The sequence below is a fragment of the Sparus aurata genome, chromosome 19 (assembly GCF_900880675.1).
Source record: "Sparus aurata chromosome 19, fSpaAur1.1, whole genome shotgun sequence".
Classification (NCBI taxonomy): Eukaryota; Metazoa; Chordata; class Actinopteri; order Spariformes; family Sparidae; genus Sparus; species Sparus aurata.
In genome coordinates this window covers 10,478,672-10,497,758 of record NC_044205.1, presented here as the reverse complement: position 1 = coordinate 10,497,758, position 19,087 = coordinate 10,478,672, and the positions used below count along the sequence as shown (strand labels likewise).

The following is a 19,087-nucleotide window of genomic DNA, read 5'->3' as shown; positions in this document are numbered from 1 at the left end:
CTGTGTGGTAAAAGGTGTGGTGACCAATGATATTATACTGTATATTTGGTTAGAATAGTCTGCATGGCTTAATTTTCCATGTTCATGGTGCAGTCTGAGGCTCATTTTTTCCTCTTCTGCTGGTATTGCTCAAATAGATTACAGACTGACAATATTTGACATTCATATCTAATGCGTTTTCTTCCTTTTGAAAGATTTTTTTTAGAATGTTTCATCAAAAAAGGAAGAAAAAAAGAGGATTATTCCCAAATTGTGGGGATGATCATGTTTTTGATTAACTGAGACTTCATTCATTATCAGCGCCAAACACCTTTGCAAGTACGACCATCGCCACGTGAGAAATCTAAGGCACACACACTATGTGACCTCATTCGGATCCATTCGTTTCATTCAGCGTATTCCAGGGAACATCAGTGATGAAGCAAATCTATACTATATGTAGATGCATAATTTCTGTAAAGTTTAAAGTTTATGTAATAACTAGCAGTAGGCCTTAAAGAAGAAATATGGCAGAGCTCACAATTTAGTACAGTGCAGTAAAGTGCAGTATTATGTGTGCAACAGCGCCCCCGCGCGGTTATCTTATCGCACTGCAGCTGTCGTAGACTGAATTCAATCGAGCTAACATGAGCTGGGCAGGAAAGGAGACAGTGCCGTGGGTAAACAGCAACAGGAGAATCGGACATCGGGCTTCATATATGTAATACAGTTATATTCTGAAGAGGAAAAGATACTGACTCTCTGCGGTAAGCGAAAGTCCTTGTCATCATGCGTCATCCTAGCTTTGTCCATACAGGCTGCCCGTCCTAGCTTCCTAGCTAATGTGAAGGTAACGTGATAGCCATAACGTTATATCCAAGGGGTCTAACAGGGAGACAGAGGAAGAGCCAAACGTGGTTTAAAAACGAGTTTGTTTAGCGTTGCCTTTAAATATCATTGGCAAAATACCTACAAGAAAATAAACTAAGTCATGTGACGAAGCATTCGACAATGCTTCTCGATTCGGCATGGATCTAAAATCATAGGCAGCTGTGATTTCAATCAAATTTTAGTTAGCCTACTTTGTTGAGACTTGCGTGAATAGGAGGCAACGGCAACTAACGTTAAGTTAACCCAGCTAACGTTGGCTGTAGAGGTGACTGGTGTGCATGGAGAATAACGTTACGTCATGTACTACATACCTGTTTTACAATAAAATATTTGCCATTGTAGCTAGCATTCCCAAATTTACACGGACCAAAAAAGTGCCAAATAGTCCACTCACTCCATTGCCATATTTTGTTAATGAGGTTCGTACTGTTCAGAAAACGGATGTTGGCTCAATTAGGTTAGCTCGTTTGCTACCTTCGCCTCCCAAACGCTATCCACTTCTAAAAGACGTTAAATAAAAGTACAAAGTATGTTAGCAGCCACTGTTGTGTTGCCATGTTGGCTCCAGACGCAGCTCTCTTTCGTCATGTGCACCAAAATAGCCGTCGTCAAGACCGAGTGAGCAATACCTGTCATTTTGTTTACACCTTATATATATTGACCTTTTCATCCTTTTTACACATTCTGTACTTCCAATGACGTGTAGCTACATTACTAGCATGTCACTAGGATTTTCATTTCCAGTTTTACAGAGGCACAGGGCTGCAGGCTCTTATCGTGGCAGCTAGCACTGGCGTCTCTGCTCCACTGATGCTGAATTAACATAAGCACGTTTGACAGGTAGCTGCCGGTCTCAGTCTGAATAGAAATCGATTTATGACCCGCTCATCCATGAAAACCAACATGCAGGGTCCTCCTCCTTTATCTCCAATCAGAGCATCGTGGCTCATTCCTTTTTGCAGCATCCGCTGGGGTCGGCCGGAACTGATGGATAAAACCTAATCATTCGACAAGATAATCTGACACACCGATTATCGACTGGACTTCACAGGCTTTCTTCCATCACGAATATTACACGTAATGCACACATCCATAAATAATGAATGACATGTGGCTCATGTCAATAATTCATCAGCCCTCACAGTCTGGTACCCGTATTTCAGGGTAATGTTTGCTGACAGATTCTGCTCCATTAGTTTGAGTTTCACATGTTTGAATTCTATTATTTCCTTCCTGGTACCAACTCTGATGGATGAACTTGTGTACCAGCCGATACCGTGCACAGATACCTGTGCATTAAAGACATAATAAGTAACATCTCTGCCTGACAATGTCTGAAGTCAGCCAGATCTTTGTCGAGTTGTGTACTTGGTGGTTCCCAACCATGTTCAAACCCCGCATATAACTCGAGGTAAGGTTGCGTTTCAGTTGGTTGCCTGTCGCCAAAGATTACAGGAGAGGGTCAGGGGGTAAGGAAGGAAGTGAGCCAACATGTCTCAACCTAACGCGCATAAAACTTTTTAACATTGTCTCATCTGTCAGACTTTCTGCCGGAGTCACGGAGGTAGATTTTCATTGGCAGTGGCCGTTGCTGAACAATGAATACAACAACTCCCATGAACCCCACACATACTGTGCATGAAAAAAAAAAAAAAAAAAAGGAACAATTATTTATGTTATTATTTTTGAACATCTGTATACTACTAACCCTGGAACCCTATCATTGTTATATAGCCTGGCTAAGTTTAAATTCCTTATAAAACACGGGCAAATACATAAGGAATCAATTCACTCCACTCCACTCTTAAACCTTAGTTGCCAGTGGCAGCGCAGTGCAACTTGTGGGCTACTATTATAGGGCAGTGAGGAACGTTTGATTCACTTGAAAATGGCTGTTTTAAGGGGGACTTTTTTTTTACTTGACTTTTTCCCCCCGCACTCTCAGCCCAATTTATTTCCCCTGTCACCCAACGGACATGTGTTTTCCATTATTGCCCATTATAATACAGTACATGATATTAGATCAGTGCATTGACTCATGCACTGGCCTCTACCCAATCCAGAGTTTTACGCTGCATGGGAGGCATTTCCAATACTGGTATCAGTATCAGAACAATCCTTGTAAGTTTTAGAGAACTCTGGAGAGCCCTTTATTTTTTTCTGCAGTCCGTATTTGTTGAAGCTCATAGTCCGTTTTGACCACGATAAATACAATAATCAGACCAAATTGTTCTTTTCTTTCTTGCACAGAGTGTTCAGAGTCTTCATCAGCCCCATCTTGGCCTCTATTACTGCGTGTCTTCATCATAACACAGCACCTCTGAAGCAGGCCAAGGTCAGCGTAGGTGTGAAGAACCCTGCGGACTACTGCGGTGGCGGGGCAGGAGCACGCAGATCAGGAAGATGGCATCACCCTTTGTGCCTGTCCCTTTGCCCATGGACAGAGCCTTGTCAGGAGCTAGCAGCAAGCTCAGACGGCCACAACGGGCTTCGTCAGTTGGCAGCGTCTCCAGCAGCTCGTCCTGTTCCTCCATCACCAGAGCGGCCAGGGAGGAACACCGAAGAGGGAGTGGGGGATCAGGCTCTGAGCGCCCGTCCCGCTGTACGGACAGGGGCAGCCGGAGCAAGACACCGCCACCCATTCAGAGCCCTGTGACACGGGCCAGGGTGAACGGGACTCTGGAAGCCTCTGTAGAGTACTCCACCTGCCCACGCTCCATATCGGATCCTGTTGGGAGTCAGCAAGGCGAGGAGAGGCCTATTACACCCACCGTGCTGGGGTATGAGGTCATGGAGGAGAGGGCCAAGTTCACGGTATGAAGCCTAGAAATCGGTCCAGACATCCTTTTGGAACATGCATAGTATATGTGGCACAGCTCTCCAGCTTAGCGCTCTGATTAATGTTCAAATGCTACAATATTTAGCTTATACTGACATTACAGGACAACACTTTCACACGGGGAAAGGACAAAGCTCACAGACAGGATAAAGACACGCTCACTGAGGAAAAAGGGCACAGCAGGATGCATACTAGAGATACGAGCCTAATGTCAACATTTACTCAGCTCACAGGCGTTTTTTTAATTGGGAAAGAAATCAACAATGAAGAAACAAGTTGTTTGCACTTTTGTTTTACAGAACGGATGAACAATATTTTGTTTTATCATTCCATTAGAGAAGCTTAACTTTTGGGTACAAGCGTGGGCTTTGTTGAGGAAAAAGGAGGACGGGAATAACTGACATGTATTTGACATATCAACATGTTGGTGAACAGCAGTGGAGTACAGTAGAAGACTATGCAGCTTTGTTTTCCAATTAGATTAGATGTAATTATTGGCTATGCTACCAATTATCGCTGAATCACTTAGGGCTCTATCTTGCACTAAGCGCAATTGAATTGTACACTGGCGCTTGTGTAATTCCTATTTTGCATTCGACGCACATCGGAATTTTCCCTCCACAGACGCACGTCCTTAAATTAGGGAATGACTTTGCGCTCCCGGGGGCGGTTCAGCGAAAAGAGGAGGCGTGTTCCGGCGCAAACGTTCACTGGTGCTGTTTTGCCGTTTCAGAAAACAATTCCGCAACAGACCAGGAAAAACCTAGTCTAAAGTCAGTGGCGCTTATTCAGATGCTATTTTTAGGGCGCATGCTTGGCCATAATGTAGCGTGTGCCCAACGTGCATACACTTTGCTTCTCTCATCTACAAGGAAGCAGTTCCCATTTTTGCGAACCATTCAAAAAAAGGTTGAAAAGATTTAAACAGAAGAACTAATTCTTTTTCCCTCTGATATGCGACGCGCCCGCTGTAGCCGTGAGGGTCCGGGAGTGGCAATGCGCGATGTGCTCTTAGTGGAGCGGGAACAAGCGCGCCTGCTTTTAAAGGGAATGTGAGATGACGCTCTGATTGGTTTATTGCACGTTACGCCCAAACCACACCTATGACTAATGTAGCTACTTCAGACCAACCCATTTTAGAGTTGCGTCGGGCGCAAGAGTTATTTATCCTGCCGGCATAATAGCAACAGCATCTGAGATCCGCCCACAAAGCTACTTGCGTTTGATACTTGCGTTTCAGATCGTTCAGATAGAGCCCTTAGTCTTTAAAACTGTAAAAGAAAAAAAAGAGAAGAGAGTTTAAAGGAGTCATCACCCGGAAATCGCAATTTCTCTCGTTAAATCATGCATATTGGTGTTGGACCTCTGTTGAAACTTGCCTGAAAAGCTGGTGTTTGAAAGTGGCTTATTTTTTTCGCTTTGGCTCTTTTTCCGAACAGGAATAGCGCACAGTAGTGCGCGTTCCTAAAGCACGAGATTTTGACTCTGCTCCTGTGGTGACGTTACCACAGGAGGCTACTTGCATATTAAGCATCGGCTCACAGCCGTCCTCAGCCAGACTTTCTGAGTGAGCACGCCGAATCTGCTTATTTCTCTGTCATTTTCACGCCATACATCGTGACCGCCAGCATTGAAACTCAGGTCTTACATGTAAAACACGAGTGTGAAAAGTAAGAAGGAAAAAACAAAGAATTTACCATTCAGAGACATCCTGCTGTAAACGTGTCTCTTCCACCGTCTCTGCCTCTTCACTCTCCCGTTCGGTTTCCGATTCCGGCTCGTACATAAATGCCTGAATTCCGTAAGGTTCGTCATTTAGTGTGTGCGCCATGACAGGGGGCTGTTTATGTTTTGGAGTCTGTGTGCATGCAGGCTCGCCCCCCATTCCGGCTCTGTCCTTCCTGTGGCCAATCAACGCGCGCCTCATTACATATTAATACTATGCACATCCGGACCGGTCAAAACCTCGCGCATAATCTCGCGTGATAAAGTTGCGGTATGAAAAAGGGTCAGAACAAGCTCTCTGTTTGATTTTTTTTAATTTTTTTTTCTTCTAATAAGTTTTAAGAATTGATCCAAAGCGATCCAAGAGGGACTGGATATGTAAAAAACCAGGTGATGACTCCTTTAAGAGAACACAGAGTAATGTCTTCAAGTTGCTTCTTTAGTCCAACCAACAGGCTAAAACCCCAAAACTTGTCACCATAAATGAGAAAGAAAAGCAGCCAATGCTTCCACTGAAGAAGCTGTCACCAGCACATGTTTGATTTAGCTTGAAAAACTCCAATCAACACAGGTTCAAAATTGTGTGTGTGTGTGTGTGTTTTCTCTGCTGCAGGTATTTAAGGTCCTGGTGAGGAAGACGCCAGACGAGAGCTGGGTTGTTTTTAGAAGATACACGGACTTCTCCAGACTCAACGACAAGGTGGGTTTCTGGTGAAAGTATGGGGAGTAATCTGGCCTGTTTGGAGCTTTTATTTTAATCCATTTTTACAGTCGCCGTTTGTGACCGTCTACTTGTCGCTTTCAGCATGCTTTCTTTTGTTTCTGAGCGCGCTGGGGGAAATGATTACAGCTACACAAAGAAGCCCTCTGTTCCCAAATAGTCAACAACAGGAACAGGTCTCTCGTGGTTTTGGGAAATACAGTCTGCTCAGAGAATACAGAGAGGGAAACTAAAGCTGCACTGTGCTGAGAAAAAAAGAACATGCAACAACAAAATGATGGTTAGAAAGCTGACAGACAAAAATGATCTCTGTAGGCTTGATAAAAAATATTGATTAAATCTATAATTCCAATTCAAATGTTTTGCCTGGAGACATATTTTCTTTAAACAACCCCGTTCACATGCACATGGTGGCTGCCTCGGGTATCCTGTGTCCGTCCGAAGTGTCAGTCTTACAGACCCACAGAAATTGCACTACGTCTCCACAAGATGCTACACGCACGTGAAGGAACGGGGCAGTATAGGGTGTGGTTAAAAAGCAAATATATCTCAGGCTTAATGCAGACACAGTACACCCTGGCAAGAAGAATGGGAACACATGAGATGGGAACACCCTACATTCAACTCGGAGAGAGAGGACAGGAGGGGGTGTGGATGTCCGTTCCTCCATTCCTGTGGCTTTTCAGAGCCACAGAGGCAGCTGTGAGCTACTGTGCTGAGGGTGTCTTCCCCTGCATGTACAGAATGTACAGGTCTCACTGGTCATACATTTAACAAGTTTGAAATGTTTGAGCAGCGTGTGCATTTGTAACTGCTTTGGCATATAAGCACAACATTTGGATGATAGCGCCGTGTGTAAATATTAATATAAGTACAAGGCAAACATGCACGTCGATATAAACGGTGGTAACGTCGGTTACCTATTATGGGCATTACATAATCAGGTTTCCATTATGCAGCGCTGCCCCCCTCACCGGGTGGCTGGCGACAGATATTTGTGTAATAATTTGGACCTTAGCCAGCATTGCTCCGCTGTGTTTGTACACAATGCTCAGGCTACCAAGTGTGAAGCAGCAGTGCACACATGCATGCATGCAAACTAACATCAGGACCTGTTATCAGAACAGCTGGCTACATACAGTCAGGCAACAATCAGGTACCAGGTTATGCAACAAGACATTTAGAAATATTTAGTCACTCTTTGAAATGCAACAATGATTTTAACTAGAGGTGACTAGTACAAAGAAATTCCTAATTCCTGATAAGTAGGTCATTTTGTCCACATAACATCTCTTTCTGGCAGTAGCGCTGGAAGAGCTGGGTTGAAGTGCCTGTGTAGTGAGAGAACAATCGCTGCGTGTTGGCTTTGCTATACATTAGCTTACACTTCTGTGACAGGACTGACCACATAGCGTATAACTAGCTTACGACACGGAGGGGGATAAAAGCAAAGCGGCCACCAGCAACATTCAGTGTGCGGCTGATCTGCTCCGACAAATTGCCATTTCTGTCTCTGTTACGGTTTTTCTGTCTGATAACGCTCAAGATGGACAGACAAAGCCTGAGAGACAGACCCTCCTCTGTGATCTCAGTTACCAGGGTCACGGGTGACGAGTCCTCTGAATAATTCAAAGATTTATGCTTTTTCTAGGCAGCTGCATGCTGCAGCAGATTTGTTCTCCTCATTGGGAAAACCTGAAAAAATCCCTTACTTGATTTCATACAATGGTGACACGTTTGCAGTCATACCGTCAAAATCTGAGCAAAAACCTTACACAAGTGAGCATGGCGGGATATACTTTGTTTGGGAAATGGTCCACATTTTTATAGTGCTTTTCCAGTCTAACGGCAGCTCAAAGCGCTGTACAATACATGCCACATTCACCCATACATTCATACAATGATGACGGAGGCTGCCGTGCAAGGCGCCTACTGCTCATCAGGAGCAATTTGGGGTTCAGTATCTTGCGCAAGGACACTTCAACATGCAACTAGGGGGAGCCGGGATTCGAACTGGTGACCTTCCGATCACTAGACGACCCGCTCTACCCACTGAGTCACAGCCGCCACGACGTATTGCTTCGTCAGTAGTTCTACACACAGCTGCAATCGGCTTCAATTGGACATGTAGGCGACAGAACAGTATAGTGGTACACAGAAGACTAATGAACACATACAACACAACAAAACAAAAAAGTTAAATAATGTGTCATGCAAGATAAAGGATATGAATACATGTGAAATATAGAAATGAAGAATTACATCATGAAAACAAATACATGCAACAGTGCCTTCTTACTTAAAGGACAATTTGTAAGTACGGATTGAACTGGTAGTTTGGTGGAGTAGTGTTACAGTTTGGTGGTTTGGTTTTACTTTCGCTGGCTCCGTAATGTCTTCCTAAAGGTAGTAATTCACATTGGGAATATATATATACATTTTGAGATGCCTTTCATGACTCATAAAGACACATATGCCCCCTCCTCCGTCCTGTGATCCTTCCTATCTGCCCACACACAGGAGATGTCCTCAAGCTCCAGCACTGAGTCCAGTGTATGGTGGCAAACCTTCTGACTGACAGCTTTTATTTGAATCATTCCAACTACCCGCTGAGCGGCTATGCTGGAGGCCAGGGTGAAATATCAGTAGTTGTCTAGTTTTATATGTAAGCGCATTCCCTCACTCCGTCATCGGCCAGAAGGAGGAAGGCAGTGAAACTTTCAAATGATGCATCTCAACAGCTCTGCCTTACAGCAGAATGGCACTGGCGCACTTTGGTTTTGCACAACACAATGACTTGACAAAGAAATTCAACTTTGTAATGTAAGGAAAGCACATTTGGGCAAACAGCAAGCTCTGTGTGCTCTCAACAAGCTTGGCGTAGCATTTAGTGTAACAAAAAAAAAACAATAACAAAATGTCCAGAAAGGGAATAATTTTTTCACCTATATTCTTTAACAGAAACTCCGGCCATACAACTTCTAAGTACAAGTCTCATTCTCTTGCCAAACTGAGGCAAGCTTAATTACCATGCTAACTCACGATAAAACAACAACAATCAAACTTGACAGAAATTGAATAAAACGGTTTGGACAGTTTGATGTGACCAGTACACTACAAGAAGCTATGGAATACATCCGAGCAAGCGGGGGATGCGTCCTCCAAGTGTACTCAAGTAGCATTAACAGAACCGTGTTTGCAGCTGTCTGTCAGGCCCTCGGTGTCGCTAACCCAACACTTTTGTCTCTGTTATTTCCAGGCAATAACCTTACATTGTGTCAGGAGTTATTATGTAATTCTCATTCCTTACTCTGTGTGTGCGTGTGTGTGTGTGTGCAGCTGAAGGAGATGTTCCCAGGCTTCCGCCTCTCGCTGCCTCCTAAGCGGTGGTTTAAAGACAATTATGACAGTGACTTCCTGGAAGACCGACAGCTGGGGCTACAAGCCTTCATGCAAAACCTGGTTGCACATAAGGACATTGCCAACTGGTACGTGACATTTATATGCTGTGTGTTTTATGTTAAAATACAGTTATTTAGCCCGTTTATGTAAACTGTGTGCTTTGAAAAGAAGTCACATGATAATGTGTCATTTCTGCTTTTGAATATTACACATTCAAATGCCGCGGCTGCTAGTACACTGTTTTTTTTATTGCTGATTTTATTGCTTTTATTATGTGCAGGCTGGTCGGTTCAAGAGCAATAAAAACACCTTCATGTTATCCCATTCTTTCTCTTTCACAGCCTGGCAGTGAGAGAGTTTCTGTGTCTGGATGACCCGCCCGGGCCTTTTGATAGTCTGGAGGAGAGCAGAGTACGTGTGCATTTACCTGTGTGTGTGTGTGTGTGTGTGTGTGTGTGCTTGTGTGCCATATGTTTGTTTGTGCTGCTATTCATGTCACTTCAAGGCCTTTTAAAGAGGAGTCTTGTCATTAATGCCGCAGCTTTGTGATACAGCAGCTTTGTGAACTGACCAGGTTTTGTCCATGGCAAAAATTATTCTATAGTAAACCATCTCGTCTTGTCTATTGACAATTATTAATAAATCTGTTAATTCCACAACAAATTAATTAATTATTTGGTCTACAAATTATACCTTCAAATTGCTTCTTTTGTCTAACCTGAAGTCCAAACCCATCAAACTCTGAGGAAGCTGTTTGACATCTTCACTTGAAAAACGACTGAAACAATTAATCAATTATCAAAATATTTGGCAGTTATTTTATTTTTCAACTAATCAATCAAAACTCACTGTTTCAGAACTTTTAATGATTTTAGATTTGCTTGTAGTGCGTCAGTTTTATATTTGTTTCTAGTGTATTTCTTTTATGTTCAAGTGTTCAAGTTACTGCTACACCTCCATACGTGTATTGTCTTAAATCCTTTTAAAATGAAACCCATTCCTACATTTTACAGAGATTCATAGCTTGATGGTATAGAGCAGGGACTAAATATGTCATAAGTTTTGCTTGTTCCCTAAAGCTGCCCATGTAAAATAATCCTTTAGCGAGATATTTTCTTCAGGCCAACACCTTGAGCATGTTCTAAACAGTTTAATATTACATTTATCATATGGCTTGAGATGAATGCATAGTCTACTTTGGGATTTACTTGGTGAAAGTTCCTGCATCCAAAAATGTTGTCCATGGCTTCTCTTCTGTTGCTTGTCATGGTTTGCCTTCCATCGTTTGTCTCCACTGTCAATATTTTCTGTTGTGATTTTCTCATCGCTGCCCCCCACCAGGCCTTCTGTGAGACTCTGGAGGAGAGCAACTATCGTCTGCAGAAGGAGCTGATGGAGAAGCAGAAGGAGATCGCCTCCCTGAAGAGGAGGCTGGAGGAGAAGGAGCAGGCCATCCTGCTACTGGAGAAGCATATCAAGTCAGTAGGCACACACACACACAAGATTGGGGAATAATGTCTCGCACACTCATGTAACATACAAATTACATGCATGCAAGTCCCATCTGGCACAAATGGATGTTGTAATTTAGGTCCACATGCAAGTTATCAGTGCTGACAAAGCATCACATGTTGTAACTAAGTCATTAAGTCTGTGTGTGTGTGTCTGTCTGTCTGTCTGTCCATTCTACTCAGTGGGGAGTGTGTGAGCCCAGAGTCTTTATGTGGTCTGTCAGCTCCAGGCAGTGAGAGTAGTGCAGATGTGGATGTGGAGTCATCAGCTGCCGAGGCTGATCAGGACATGCCGGACGAAACTGGGTAAAACACACACACTTGCTTCAAAGGCAACTCGGGCAGCTGCATGAATCCAGAAAGCAATAATCAAGTACTTAACCTTTGTCCTCCTAAGCTCTATTCTACGGAGCAAATTAGATTTCTCCATTTGGTGTTTTCCTGCAAGCGAAAACTGAACCTTGGTGGAATTTCTTGAAGAGGAGGCTCAGGGGTCGAGGGCAAGGTTAACTGGTGAAAATTAACTGCTGCACATGAATCATCTTGACAACTGAAGATTGTGCCTCTTTCTGTCAGGTTAAGGGGCTGTGTACATAGGAGGTGTTTAAGCCCCATCTATATCTATTTTGATCAAAGCAGCTGTCGTCTCGGGCCACGTAATGGCTCGTGTTTCACTAACAGCAGCCTTTTTTCTTACACTGGCACTTTACACACATGCACTAAAAAAGAAAAAAAAAAAAAAGAGAAAGAAAAAACTAAAATACCTGAGTCAAAATCACTTAAACAAATGTGAAGCAAGAGAAAAAGCATAGTGTTCTTGATTGAAAAGGAGCTGTGGTTTTTCCTGCCTCAGCCACTGCTACCTAATCAAATTACACAGGAGGAAGTATTGATCTGAAACAGGCATTAACTAATCACATTTCCTTTGATTCATCAGTCCTGTCCAACTATCTGCCTCCTTTCTTGCAGTTTCTTTATTTACTTTTTCCTTATCAGCTCCACTTTTTAAGAAACACGCCCAGTTACTGCAGTTGGCAGACACCGATTATAAACATTATAAAAGTAACTATATTTTTTTGCTTTGTTTTTTTTTTTTGTATTACCTATTGACAGCACAATCATCTCCATCGCCATATGATGGCCAGATATCAGTGCTCATTTCCAGCAATTATCCTATTTGCTGGATATTAAATGGATATATTCTAAAGCAGACATGTGACTCGACTGATTTAATCCTCTTGTAGAGCAGGTCAAGTCAAGTTGAGTCCTTTTAATAACAAATTAAAGTGTGTTTACAGATCTTGGTGCCTGTAGTGACGTCACTCAGCGGCTGAATTGCATTGTGGTTAATATAGGCCCCAGGATTTGAAAGAATTCGGAAGAAGAATGTGCAGGAAAAAGGTGACTGGTGCAGTCAGTGGTCATCATTTGTTTTTAGACTGTCCATAATTAGTCCAATAGTGTTACAGGAGTGCAATGCTAGACCAGTGGACTGCTTCTCGAAACCTGGCACCAACTGTACCTTACCCACATTGCAACTTAGCCACTGAGTGATGTCAAAGGAGTCAGTTTATCAGATTACATGCAGCTTCCACTGGAGCCACGAAAGGATTTATACTACTGTTTACAACAAGACCCCAAGACACTGCAGTATCCAGTCTTTATAAAGAATATAGACAAGGTTTTATTACATTGCATATGAAGACATATGTAGCCAGTTGATCTAACCTGATCAAAAAGTATGAAACTTAGCTGTTTTTTTGTTATAATTATTGATATTGAGTGAAATGAATATAATCAAACAAAACATTTTATAAAAGCTTATTTTCTTGTCAATCTAAAACTATACCCCCCCCCCAACACTTTCAATCACTGAAACATTGACAGCAAGAATTTAAAAAAAAAACCTGAAAAACTAAACTGAAAACATTAGATGAGCAAAGACAAGTCATCAAGTCTCAAAACAAATCATTCATTTTCTGTCTAGTCAAGTTGCAAGTCATCGAAACAGTGACCCTAGTTGACTGGAGTCCAAATCACAATGACTTGAGTTCATATCTCTGATTTAATGTCAACAAATACATAACCCAAAAAAAAAAAGGTTAGGCCTGACTGAGAACCACAATTGAGGGCTTGAGAACATCTGGATGAACAGACTGGCCTCCAATATTCCCTTTTCAAAATGTTTTATAGGCATTACATATAATTAAAGGTGATTAACAGTTATATTATTTTATTCACAGTTGTTTGTTTGCTTATTAAAATGTCTTTTACTCCCTGTGTTTTTTTGCCCATATATTTCACAGCAGCGCTGCCCCAATCTGAAAACTGAGCCCCATAACATGTGAGGTACTTCAAACACCAGCTGAGCAGGCTAACCCTATGGCAGATTGTCTTTTCTTCTTCCTCTTTTCCTCAATAACATGCATCCCATGGTTTACCACTGTACTGTAATGGACGTGTCCTGTTTTATGTTGTCAGGGTATTAAATGATAGCTTTGTATTATTTTCAAGTCCTTCTTAATACAGTACTCATGTCACATTACATCCGAGTATTTTATTAAGATTTACTCGAAAAAAGCCAAACCTATTTTTTAACTGGATGGTTATCAATGCTGGGGTCAATTCACTCTCAGTGCAGCTAATTCAGGAGGATTACTAAGATCATCTTTGGCAGCCTCATGGACACAAACCTTCAAAGAAGAGTCTTTAGACTTCAAGTCCCTGAGAGAATAAAGTTGGAAAAAACAAGATTATAATAGCTAGCGGTCTCAACAAACAGTGTGATAAAGAAGTAAAGTATTGAATACTATCTCTTCTTCTTGAATTGATTGAATCTGAAAATGACTTGTCCCCACCTGTGCTGTGTTTTCTTTGTATTCAATGTTCTGTTAACTTTTGGCTGTGCCACACTGCTCCCCTGCATCATGTGTCACTAACCGGGCTGTTAGTGCCTCTCTTTCACATGGTGATGTGTGCTCACTATGTGGGCATTGTAGGTCATTGGATTTCAGGCCTTTCATCTTCCTCTCCCCATCTCGTGTCATGATATGCAAGGAAAACTTTTCTTATATCCAGCTTTTGATATTAAAGGGCCAGATTTGGATCTCAGCTAGCCACAAATAGAGTTGATTATGCACTCTATAAATTCTAAGTGCTTTATTGCAGGCAGCTGGACTTGTTTCAGATTCTTGAAGATGTTTCACCTTGCCCTCCAACTCCTCAGGTCAAAACTCTACTGTCCACTTACATCTGAAGGAGAGAAATCATTCCTTTGAGGACAACAAGGTAAATATGATTGAAGACGGATGGTTGGAATGAGGAGTGACGGAATCCATCTCTGTCAAACTGTAACAGCCATCTTTGAAAGGAGGGGAGGTGGCCTACGACATTACTTATTACCCACCCAACTGAGTTTCCTCCCCAGACAGCTGAACAACCATTCTGCAACTCCCCTCCAGTTAGTCAGAACTAACGAAGCCTCTTGGGTGAGAGGTGAAACATCTTCAAGACACTGAAACAAGTCCAGTTGCCAACGATCCAGCACTTAGAATTATCATGACCCGGATGACTGAGAACCTCCGTCATCACTGGATAAAATATTTTATATGCGGATGTTATATTTTGGGAAAGTAGACCAGTTGGGTTCCATTATCTGTCATGCAGTGCGAGATGGGAGGGAGTCGGAGATAAAGCCTGTCTTCCTGCTGTGTTTTCAGTTTTCAGTGCTGGTGTTGTGATATTTAATAACATGTACAATATCCGTCTCCTTCCACAAGTCTGGCTAGCAACTGGGGCTGCATTAGCGTCCCTCCTCTACTATTAATGTCTTCTAAGAGCCTCTCAGTCTGTCTTGGCTTTATGTTTGTCTGACGTGAACAGCTCTGCCATTACTTTTCATTTGATTTGAATCCTGAATGTATGTCCTCTGCTGTGACCTCCCTCTCTCTAGTGGCAGGTGTGAGGTCCAGCCGGTGCGCTCCTCCGCCTGTTGGTGTGGGCCGTCGCTCAGCGCCTCTCCTCCGGTCATCCAGGTCACGCAGCTTTACCACCAGAAGCTGGAACACTAACAATGAACACCGGTCCTCCTTTTTTTTTTATTTTTGTTTTTTTTTTTTTACATTTTTTCTCCTCCTCTCACACCAGAGCACTCCACCTCCCTGATGTTAGAGAGCTATTACATACCGTTCTTTTGTGGGTTTTTTTTACAGAGTCTCTGACTTCTTCTACCTTCCATCACAACTCCTTTCTCCGCCTTCCAGATTATAGCCGCTGTTTGACCTTCCGGCCTTGGAGTTGGATCTGACGCAGCCTTTAACTCAAGATCTTATTGGGTTAAAAGGGAACAGGTCTATACTGCTGCAGCCTGGTTCACTTATGTTTCCCTGTGTGCAATGGCTCAAGGGATGTTTTATGTGGCTGAGGACTTCATCCTGAGGACCTTGTGCAAATTCAGGAACAGTATCTGAAATTACATGGTTCAACCTCAGATTAAGTGGATCGTTCTTAAAAACTTTGTGGGAATGCTCATTTTTGCACCTCCTACTGTGGCTGCCAGATTGGATCAATTTGATCCCGCGGTCACAAAGCCAAAGTTTGGCTTCTTGGCCAAAAAAACAAGATAACTTGAAGACTCACACCACAGGGTGGGTTGATGATTTTCACACGTGTCTCCAGAAAAACCTGAAGCTTCATCTCACCAGTTTCTGCAGACGTACTTTGCCTTATGGCCCCTTACCTGTAGCAAGCAGCCCGTCCTCACATCAGAGAAACAACACCCCCATGTGGAGATAGAAATAAGAAAACAGTCTTGATGAATGAAATGTCTCAGGATACGTGTTGGTGACCAGGTGGGTATCAAAGAGGACTGATAACTTTCTGTTTGCAGGTACTTCCATGTCACTGCTTTGTACTGCCATTGACTGTCATTTAGGCTGTAAACACACATTACTTGAGAACACTATGTTTTCACTTTAGTCAAACTCAGTTTGCATCAAAAAGTTGACATTCCCTCGTGTTTTTAGTGCCATGCATGATTTGTGGTAAACCAGGCCCTGTGAGAGACAGTCAAATCTGTAACAAGCTGTTCTCTGAGAGAGAGCCAAAGGAAATGTGGCCTATTGTAGTTTTTCACATGTCCATTTGTTCACACACATGCATCAGCTTGCTTCAGGGCATTGATTATGCCAATGCAAGTCACAAATATTTACAACTCCAGACCTCGTGTGGCGCCTTGGCTGTTAACCTTGTGTAGATTGGGCTGTGAGAATGAGATATTTTGCAATTTGGAAATGATTTCAGGAAACTTGACCCATTTTTTTCAAAAAGACAGATTTTCCTACTTACCCCTACTAGTATGTAGCCATGCAAATAGTTTTGGTTTTATTTGCCCAGGATTTTAAGATATCCACTTGTAAGGTTTCTGCCTCTCGTGAAAACAATTGAGGTTAATGAAATAATGTTTGTGGTGCAAGAAGTACTGAAAAAGTACTTGTAACAGCAATTTGTTTTCCAATAATATAATCATGGGGGAGCAGAGCCATCTCCACTGCTCTAGAGAAAAGTCTGGCTCTCACTCCAGTTTCAGGGGCAAAAATGCTCTGACTTTTTGTTTTTTGGTGTGAACCAATCAAAATAATCGACTGGGCTAATCAGGGTGAACATGTTTTGCACGTAGGGAGGCGAGCCCCGGCAATAAAACAGTTAAATCCTTGCTAAATTAAAGGCAAGAGCCTTGAGTTTATTTATGTTCTTCCCATTTGAGACTTACCTAGAAATTGGAAGGGAGGAGAACAAAGCCTGAAATAGGCGCCCAAAGGCAGCCTTTTATACCACCAGTTTACATCATGCGAGTCAAACTAAATGAACAAGAATCCCTCTCAACAGCAACATCCGTGTGCTAGAATCCATTGTATTGGGTCGGAAACAGATTTTTCAGAGCAAGATATCTAAAAGATTTCTGCACAAAATTCCGTAACTATCTGCAATGCTGTAACTGTAAGAATAGGTGAGCAGGCTTTTTGTAATTTGGGTGAATTAACTCTTTAAGAAACTTTAAAAACAGTTGATCATATATAAATTATAAAAATGAACCTAGCATCAGGAATGGGACCCCGTCCAAGTATAACCGAGTGTGGTGCTAGTTTACCTGAAGAGAAACAGGACGTTTTGCCCTGGGAGACTTAATGAACCACAGTTGAGAAAGCAGAGGGAAATTAGGAGTTTTTTTGCGGGGGAGCAGGCCTTTGTAAATTAGATACAGATCTTTAATGCATTTCAGGAAAATCTTGATGATGGAGGTCGAGCTTAAAAAGCTTTGCATCAGCATCCACTTGTACCAGACCTACATGTCATCCCCCAAAAAGCCATATTTTTCAACGCAAATAACACTTGACAGGTAGGGGTTTCACATGTGGTCGCGTGTGTTGACCAGCTGTTTTCACTCTTTGCTAATGAGTTAATGAAGCGTGTAATGACCACGGCTAATGCTAAATCGTCTCAAACCAGGCCTAGAGAGAGGCCATGTGATGCACTTTATAGATGAATGGCAACCCATACTGTTTGCTCGGATATGGTTTTTATGACTTAATTTGTTTGAGACAGAAACGTGCCTTTTTTTTTTTAAATCACTGAATCTGTCTTGATCCCCAGGTGGATCCAATTTGTTGATATATGAGTAATGTATTTGGATTTTTGTTCATGTAAATTCCCTTCACTCATAATTCTAAGTGCCTTGAACTTCATTCCCTTCATTTTTCTTTTGATGTGTTTGAATAGCTTTATAGACATGGACATGATACAGTTCCCTTCAGTTCCGCTCACGGAAATGTTTTAAATGACGCTCATATGTTCATGTTGTTGATGGGATAGAATCAACATTGTGTTCTGTAATAATACATAAATAAATAACATGTCTTAGTTCACATATGCACCCATAGTTGCACTGTAAATGATTTGAATGAATAGCATTTGGTGTCACTATCAATGTCCTGGATTTAAAGGGATAATTTACTGCAAAAACCTGGTCTGAAATGTATACTATAGATGCTGAAACACATACTATAGCAGAGATCTTTATCGGATAAGAATATTGAATTCATTCACATGGAATGATGTATTAAATACAGATGTACAGTATGTCACCTCACACTTAAAGTCTCTGTCTTCACTAAATCACATGGTGTCAGTAGTTCCTGCTTGGGTGGAAATGAAACGGTCAGGTCTGATAAGTCTGCACTGATGTTGTGGGCTTATTGTATAGTATGGCCCATTTTAAAAGTGTGTTGCTTTGAAAATGTAATAAATTCTTACCACACAAAAAAAAAACTCTTGACAAGCAGTGTATCTTTTCAGCCACCACACCAAAAATAACAGTTCAGCAGTTCATAAGGAGGGCCCCATGTATTCTGAGCAGCTTCAGAGTATTGATTTTACAACACGCCTGGGGTCTTAACAGGGTTTGCCGAGCAGATATTTCAAGTTTTTATTTACATTCACACGTCAAAGCAGACACAGTCTTCATTTTATTATATCTATTTCTATTTTATTTGGGAGGAAGTTACGTCCGTTAGGTTAGTTAGAAGTTGGTACGTTTTTTGTGCAGATTCATTGCACCACTATACTGTTTATAGTGTAGTGCTTTTGTTTTGTCAAGATGTATTTTCTTGTTTTTCTGAATTCTTGTTTCAAACAGCCATACTAGCCCAGATTTTCTGCCATTTACAATTTTTGGCAATGTAGCAAAACTCCTAATTGCACAGGATCTAAGGATATTTGTCCATTTGTTTATTGATGCACCATGCTGTTTCTCCACAAGGGGAATTCTGTGGTCGGGAACTCTACACATTAGGCAATTGCAATGAAATTTGGTCCACAGCTGCACGCATACCCCTTTGAGCAAAGCTTCAGGATTTAATGGCGCCATGTGGACTGTAGGCACTACATCATTATAATGAATAGAAATAGATGTATCTCAGAGGTGTGGTATTCACTATTAATGTCTATGACATCCAGGTGTAG

At 42.0% G+C, this 19,087-nt stretch overlaps 1 protein-coding gene across 4 annotated transcripts; it reads left to right on the top strand.

The window, feature by feature from the left end:
* The first annotated feature begins 587 nt into the window (after window positions 1-587).
* Window positions 588-18,394, top strand: snx16 (sorting nexin 16). 4 transcript variants are annotated; one of them, XM_030397792.1, is made up of 9 exons: window positions 588-746; window positions 3,121-3,684; window positions 6,048-6,134; window positions 9,495-9,643; window positions 9,899-9,968; window positions 10,899-11,035; window positions 11,252-11,374; window positions 13,375-13,417; window positions 15,021-15,153. In XM_030397792.1, the coding sequence occupies exons 2-8, from the start codon at window positions 3,274-3,276 to the stop codon at window positions 13,391-13,393; spliced, it is 996 nt and encodes a 331-aa protein (XP_030253652.1). In that variant the 5' UTR covers window positions 588-746; window positions 3,121-3,273; the 3' UTR covers window positions 13,394-13,417; window positions 15,021-15,153. The 4 variants fall into 4 exon arrangements, with proteins under 4 accessions (XP_030253652.1, XP_030253653.1, XP_030253650.1 ...); XM_030397793.1 differs by having other exon boundaries at window positions 13,375-13,412; window positions 15,021-15,152; XM_030397790.1 differs by lacking the exon at window positions 13,375-13,417 and having other exon boundaries at window positions 15,021-18,394.
* Window positions 18,395-19,087: the final 693 nt, after the last annotated feature.